This window comes from Eptatretus burgeri, chromosome 12 (assembly GCF_056783735.1).
Source record: "Eptatretus burgeri isolate ZD-2024b chromosome 12, Ebu_testis_v1, whole genome shotgun sequence".
NCBI classification, from domain to species: Eukaryota; Metazoa; Chordata; class Myxini; order Myxiniformes; family Myxinidae; genus Eptatretus; species Eptatretus burgeri.
In genome coordinates this window covers 7,832,325-7,839,824 of record NC_140972.1, presented here as the reverse complement: position 1 = coordinate 7,839,824, position 7,500 = coordinate 7,832,325, and the positions used below count along the sequence as shown (strand labels likewise).

General features: G+C 51.2%; 1 protein-coding gene across 10 annotated transcripts in view; it reads right to left on the bottom strand.

Moving 5' to 3' along the window:
- LOC147015035 (E3 SUMO-protein ligase PIAS2-like) overlaps window positions 1-7,500 on the bottom strand; it is a 297,048-nt gene that overhangs the window by 27,424 nt on the left and 262,124 nt on the right. For all 10 annotated transcript variants that reach the window (XR_015050202.1, XM_085849372.1, XM_085849367.1 and 7 more), the window contains one exon: window positions 6,046-6,182. Coding sequence is in view for 9 of the 10 variants with exons in the window: in XM_085849372.1 (XP_085705498.1) it covers window positions 6,046-6,182 (137 nt within the window). In the remaining variant the exon portion in view is untranslated. The remainder of the gene's footprint in view (window positions 1-6,045; window positions 6,183-7,500) is intronic.

Sequence of the window (7,500 nt, the reverse complement as noted above, 5' to 3'; positions counted from 1 at the left end):
AGAGATCAAAACCTCGCCTCACAGACTCCATATAAAAGGCGCGCAGAGACGCCAAGGAGGAATCGAAGTCAGAGTGCAGTTGAAGTCTGGAGTCTGTGGGGAGCTGAAGAAGTCTGGGTTCGCCGTGGAGCTCGCTTGAAGAGAGTCGGTGGAGAGTCGGTCTGCGGCCTGTGAGGAGTCGCGTGGTGAGCAGGCAGTCGGGATCGTCGCAGCGGAGCCTGGAGCGCAGCCTGCCGTGCCGAACTGTGGGTCGCTGGAGCTCAGCCGGAGAGGAGTCGCCAACCAGCGGCAACCGGTCCGAGGTGATCGGGCCCAGGGACAGTCCGAACGACGCTGAGGAACGGGCAGGATCTTAAGAGAGCATCAACTCCAAAAGAGCAAAGGCCGGTTCGTTCCTCTGAGGCGTTGTCGACTCGGCCCGATCGACCGGGCCGCACGCCGAGGCCTGGGCCGAGCCACGGTCACACCAGCTGCCGTGTGGACGGGTGACGTCAAGGAGTGCCCATTGAGTCACCACGAAGGTGACAGGTAACCAGCCCGGTCTCTCGGAGTTCCTGCGGTCTCCACAGCTCCGTGAACTATAAAGACCCACGAGGTCCCGTCCTACCCCTTGCCTTTCCTGGGGTTTTTCCTGGGGTCACGGGGAGGAAGAGCGCAGGTTGCGAGTTGCCGCGCTGGTGCGCATTGAAAGGAAAAAAAAAAGTTGAGAAAAGTAAGCCTCGCAACTTCGGGTGAACAGGATTCCCAGGCAGGAGTGGAAAAACCCCCCTGCTTGGGCACAGGATCACAACTAGTTCGGGGGAAGGGTTAGCTTAGTTAGACCGGCTTCATGGGGACATGAGTTGTTCCTCATGGGGCCCGTGGAATGGATTAGTTAGAGGGATTTTAGTGTAGATTTGGGATGGGAAATGGGAATTTTTTGGATTTGAGGACAGAGACAGATTTTGGATGTGTAGTGGGGACGGAGCTTAGCTACGTAGTGTTAAATGCTATGTGCTACTATTTTAAGGGATGACGAGGGAGCACGAGTTACAGGAGGGATTCCAGTAGAGAGAATGGCAGTGTTCAGCGATGTGAGTTGAGTGAGGGATTGAAACAACGAGTGAGTGAGGGCCAGCGGGCCTGTGTGTTATGGAGTGAATGTGGAATGCATGGTGCGAGGAGTGATTGGGGGGAGGAGTGATTCCCACCCAAGGGACCCCAGGGTCAGTGTAATGTGAGTTAGTGGGTTAGTCAAATTGACAAAAATGGAGGTCGTTTTGCTGTTGTGAGAGATGGATTGAAACAACGAGTGAGTGAGGGCCAGCGGGCCTGTGTGTTAAGGAGTGAATGTGGAATGCATGGTGCGATGAGTGATTGGGGGGAGGAGTGATTCCCACCCAAGGGACCCCGGGGTCAGTGGAATGCATGGTGCGATGAGTGATTGGGGGGAGGAGTGATTCCCACCCAAGGGACCCCAGGGTCAGTGTAATGTGAGTTAGTCAAATTGACAAAATGAAGGTCGTTTTGCTGTTGGTGGGAACGTAGGCTCAAAACCCATTTGGAGGGGTGCAGGAGTCCTGTTGACGGCTGGGAGCGTGGCTGTGAACGGTGAGTATCGCTTAGTGGGTACCCCGGGCACCGGGCGAGTCGGCCGCGGTAGGCCAAGGGCCCAAGGGGTGGGGATAGCGTAGTGGGCACGGGTGGGCCCGCATGATCCGGGCCCCTGGCGCCAGCCTGCCACGTGAGCGTCGAGGGGGAGTAGCCAGGGGGGGCACTCCCCAGGTTTTTGGGAGCTGGTAGGCTCGGGGACAGTTGCAGGGCCCGGGGTGCCATAGTTGGAGAATCGGCAGAGGGTAGTTCCTGCCAAGGGAGCCACGCGTCCCAGCCACGAAACCGTGCAAGGGCACAAAACGAAAATTGGAGGGCAAGGCCCAAATTTGAGTGGACACCACAAAAGGCGACGGGAATCTTGGTTGGTAGAACCAATAGATTAGGTGAGAGGCGGTTGTTGAAAGCCCCGGGGTAGTTTTTGGTTAATAATGTTAGGGTAGATAGAGAAGTGTACCCCTCCGCACCATCCATCCCTTTGCTCTCGTTGTGGGCCGCTGGACCCACTTTGAGTTAGATTGCTGAAATCTGAGGAGGCCATTCTGAGGCTTCATGGGGCGTCGACACAGGACGCAAGCTCTCCCTTAATCCCCTCCAGAAAGGGAACATAGGGGTTGGGAGTAGGCTAGGAGACAGAATAGGTTAGCTGGACAGAGACTCTAAAGGGGGTTATGGAGACGAATTATAATGGGGGAGATAAAAATAAAATAAAACAAAAAAATAAGTTGGGGCTAAATTTGTGTTATGCAATTTAAGGGGAGTGGGTATGGACAGAGACAGGCAAAGGCGATAAGTTGGGAGGGAGACAGTAGAGAAGGTCCGAGCCCGCCTTCAGACCAGTCGGCACCACAGCACTCCCTCCACACACCTCCAGAACGAGACAAGAGGCCGGCCAGCTTCACCTGCCTGCCTGTGTTTTACTACAACGGCCTGCGTCGGCCTTGCCATGCCTTGTCTGTCTGCCTCTGCCTTTACCCCATGCCTGCCAGCCCTTGCGTTTGCATTTTCCCCATTTCACCATCCATAACCATGTGCACCAGGATCATCGCACGAGCTGCAGGGACTGCCCTGTAGGAAGCCGCACCACGGGACTGCATTGGGCAGCCCGTGCACCGTGTTTGTATCCATCCATCTGCACTGAGCAGCCCGTGCTCCATTAATTTTCTTGTGTTGCTTGAGACAGTGCCCATCCAGTGTTCTGCAGGGACTGCCCTGCAGGCAGCCGCACACGGGGACTGCATTGGTGCAGCCCGTGCACAATTTTGTGTTCACTGCGCTCATTTCAAGGGGGAGGCCTAAGACTGCATTGGGCAGCCGACCACATTCCCTGTACAACACCTGCATTTGTTTCATGAGCCAGACTGCATTTGGGCAGGCTGGCTCGCTGCTTCAAGAATGGCCTGTGGGATGGCGCATAGCCGCCCGGTGGGGGTGAGTTGCTTTCAGCAGCTGAAGACATAAAAAGGTTCAGTGACAGACAACGGGGCCTTTTGAACAGGCCCCGAAGACATCCGACCATCTGCGGAGCGCTCATCCTCAAAATACCGTTGACATTGCTATGTGCCCTTTTTCCCCACAGAGTCCATCAGTCGTGGGCCATGGTTTAGTGTACATGTATAAGGTTAAGGTTAAGTTAAGGTAAATTGTACATGAGTTTGCTGCCCCTGCATGTGTGTCTGAGCGCCGGCGATTTATTTAAGTCGTTTGCATGGGTGAGTTTGTTTAGTTAGTTACTCAGCCCGTAAGTTATTTACTTTTGGGACACGGATACACCAAATGTCGCACTCAGGGATCCAAAAATAAAATGTACTCGGGGAGAACTTGCACATGAAGGCACACGAAAATTTGACGACTCGGGATGAGTCTATAAAAAGGGGAAGGGGTAGTGTTACGGTTGTGGAAATTCACAGAATACCATTCAGGCTTCCCAGAGATCAGTTATGTCGATAAGTCTGTGTTCAGATAGATTTCCCCCACCGATGTCTAAAGGGAATTTATTCGTGGAACCGGGCTGTGATCTTTGAGGTAGTGTTTTTCTTTTGCTATCTGCATTTTGGATCAACAACCACAGCCACCTTCTCCACAACCACCTTCACAACCACCTTCACCAGAACGACATCTCGCCATCTCCTAAACCACATCTCCTAACAACATAACCAACAACGAACAGCATCGCCTCACCTTCATCTCCATTGCGCCGCCATCTTTGTGCTGGCCACAGCGAGTTCCTCACGAACGGCATCGCCGCCGACAGACGCAAGGGTTCCCTGTTAGTATGGGGCCGGTGATTCCTGCAACGTCCACTTTGTTCGCGTTTCGCGACAATTCGGATCGGGATGCCAGGAGGGGCGGAGCCAGTGGGGGGTCAGAGGTCGGAGGGGAGAGATCAAACCCTCGCCTCACAGACTCCATATAAAGGCGCGCAGAGACGCCAAGGAGGAGTTGAAGTCGGAGTGCAGTTGAAGTCTGGAGTCTGGAGTCGGTGGGGAGATGAAGAAGTCTGGGTTCGCCGTGGAGCTCGCTTGAAGAGAGTCGGTGGAGAGTCGGTCTGCGGCCTGTGAGGAGTCGCATGGTGAGCAGGCAGTCGGGATCGTCGCAGCGGAGCCTGGAGTGCAGCCTGCCATGCCGTGCCGAACTGTGGGTCGCTGGAGCGCAGCCGGAGAGTCGCCGCCAACCAGCGGCAACCGGTCCGAGGTGATCGGGCCCCGGGACACTCCGAACAACGCTGAGGAACGGGTGGACTCTTAAGGGAGCATCAACTCTAAAAGAGCAAAGGCCCATTTGTTCTTCTGAGGCGATGTCAACTAGGCCCGATCGACCGGGCCACACGACGAGGCCTGGGCCGAGCCGCATTCACGCCAGCTGCAATGTGGACGGGACGTCGAGGAGCGCCCAGTGAGTCACCACGAAGGTGACAGGTAACCAGCCCGGTCTCTCGGAGTTCCTGCGGTCTCCACAGCTCCGTGAACTATAAAGACCCACAAGGTCCAGTCCTTCCCCTTGCCTTTCCTGGGGTTTTTCTTTGAATGAATGTTGCGGTGCCGAGTCCGTTAAGTAGAACTGTTAATAAGTAATTGTACATAATAAATAGACCAACAGTTGTAGTTCTTTTTCTTGCTCGTGTCTTGTTCCTACCCCTTATTTATTGCATACGTGCTTTAAGACCTGATTGCATACATGACTGCATGATTGCATATGTGTCGTGTGTGTAATAAATGTCCTTGTGTGAATGTACACCTGCTCGTTGCGTCCTCTTCCCTAAATTGAACTGCCATAATTAAGTTCGGAATATAGTTGGTTCTTAATAACCAATAAGAGAATCGGGTCCGACGGGCTTGGCGATAATCCGCTCGGTAATCGCAAAAGGAGTGAGCTGCTTAAGCGGCTCGTTTCCGTACGGGTTCTGTCGAGGTACAATCTCTCGGTAATCTGCCCACGCGATTAATTAGGTAAATCGACCATTCGGCGATCAAACCCTGTAGCACAGGTAGAGTATTGACAAGGCTGTGGTGTGCTTAAAAACACACCCGTGGCTGGATTTCGGCGTTGATCCGAAAGCCGCGACGAGGTTTGCCCGTTCGGTGGGCGAGAGTGGCCGCCATTGGATAAAAGCGGTCGCCCGCACTCCGCCGGGCGGGAAACTACAACAATACGAATACCTTGCTTATCGCTGCCCCATGGATCGCTTATTTGTTATAGAGCTCTTTATCCTGGAGAAAAATTTAACAAAAAAAATAAAAAAACACCAAAGAAGAAAATCCATAACACGCAGTACTCGCTGAATGAACGCAACCGCCACCATTGTTTGTATGTACATATTCTGCACCAATCAGCGCCGTTTATTCCACCTTCATGTCTGTGTGTCTCTCTGCCTTATTTTTACGTGTTTTGTCAGCATTTTCGTCCCAGAATGCCTAGGAAAAGGCCGACAAGTGTTGGTGCGAGAAACGTGACAAAAGTCTCACGTAAAAGTATCACTTTGAATGTGAAAACGCAAGTGTTAGGTGGATCGAGGCGGGTGAACATCAGGTGAAAGTGGGTCGTGCATTAGACCTCGATATGTTGACCAATAGACAAGTCTAAACAATGCAGAGAAAATAAAAACTTCTGTCCAGTTCATTCAAGTAGTAGTTTGAACATGAAGAGCCGGTAAAGCTTGTGGGAAAGTGTGTGTGTGTGTGTGTGTGTGTGTGTGTGTGTGTGTGTGTGTGTGTGTGTGTGTGTGTGTGTGTGTGTGTGTGTGTGTGTGTGTGTGTGTCAGTGTTTGTCCGGAAGTGTCAGTGTCATCCATGTTCACACATAGATGCACAAATCCACACAAATATTAGCCTAACTACTTCTCTATAAATCATCATTTGATGCCACACATCCAAAATTTGGTCAAACATTCTTTGGCTCCTGCCCATCATATAATGTACCCATATACTTTTGCACCACCACAAGAACATGAAGTACCATCTAAAGAATAGTGTGTTGAGGTGTTGACCACATCTTGGCATTCCTTTTTGGGTCTCATGGGACTCCAAGAGCCATCTTCACGGAACTGAATCTCATCCACATCTGAGCATGAGTTCAAGATTTCCATGAATAAACTGCAAGGAAGAAGGGAAAGGAGCGTGGAGTTAAGAGTTTGTGTACACAGCCATACAAATAAGTCCTTAACAACAAAATTCAAATGGTTCCCCCCAAGCATCATGAAACAAGACTTTTGCAGAAAAAAAATAGGTTCAAATTACATACTGATAAATGCACACACACATTATGTTTGTGTGTGTATGTATATATATATATATATATATATATATATATATATATATATATATATATATATATATATATATATATATATATATATATATATATATATATATATATATATATATATCTTCTTCCTCTTTCCCGTGAGGGGTCGCCACAGCGGATCAACCGTCTCCATTTCGCTCTATCCTCCACATCTTCCATTGACACTCCAACCACCCGCATGTCCGCCCTCACCGTATCCATGAACCTCTTCTTTGGCCTTCCTCTTCTCCTCCTGCCTGGCGGCTCCATCTTCAACATCCTTCTCCCGATATACTCCGCTTCCCTCCTGTGCACATGTCCAAACCATCTCAATCTCGCCTCTCTCACTTTGTCTCCAAACCGTCCTACCTGCGCTGTCCCTCTAATATACTCATTTCTTATCCTATCCATCCTCGTCACTCCCAACGAGAATCGCAGCATCTTTAACTCTGCCACCTCCAGCTCCGCTTCCTGTCTTATTGTTGGTGCCACCGCCTCCAAACCATACAACATAGCTGGTCTCACTACCGTCTTGTATACTTTCCCCTTCACTCTTGCAGCTACCCTTCTGTTACAAATCACTCCTGCAACTCTTCTCCACCCACTCCATCCTGCCTGCACTCTCTTTTTCACTTCTCTCCCACACTCTCCGTTACTCTGGACAGTTGATCCCAAGTATTTAAACCAATCCACCTTCCCCACCTCAACTCCTTGCAACCGCACCATACCACCACCCTCCCTCTCATTTACGCACATGTACTCCGTCTTACTCTGACTGACTATCATTCCCCTTCTCTCCAGTGCGTACCTCCACCGCTCGAGGCTCGCCTCAGCCTGCTCCCGACTCTCCCTACAGATCATGATGTCATGGGCGAACATCATAGTCCATGGGGACTCCAGTCTGATCTCATCCGTCAACCTGTCCATCACCATTGCAAACAGGAAAGGGCTCAGAGTCGATCCTTGGTGCAATCCCACTTTTACATTAAAATGGTCCGTCATTCCTTCCCCACACATCACCGCTGTCACACTGTCCTCATACATATCCTGCACGATCCTCACATACTTCTCCACCGCTCCCGACTTCCTCATACAATGCCACAACTCCTCTCTTGGCACCCTATCATA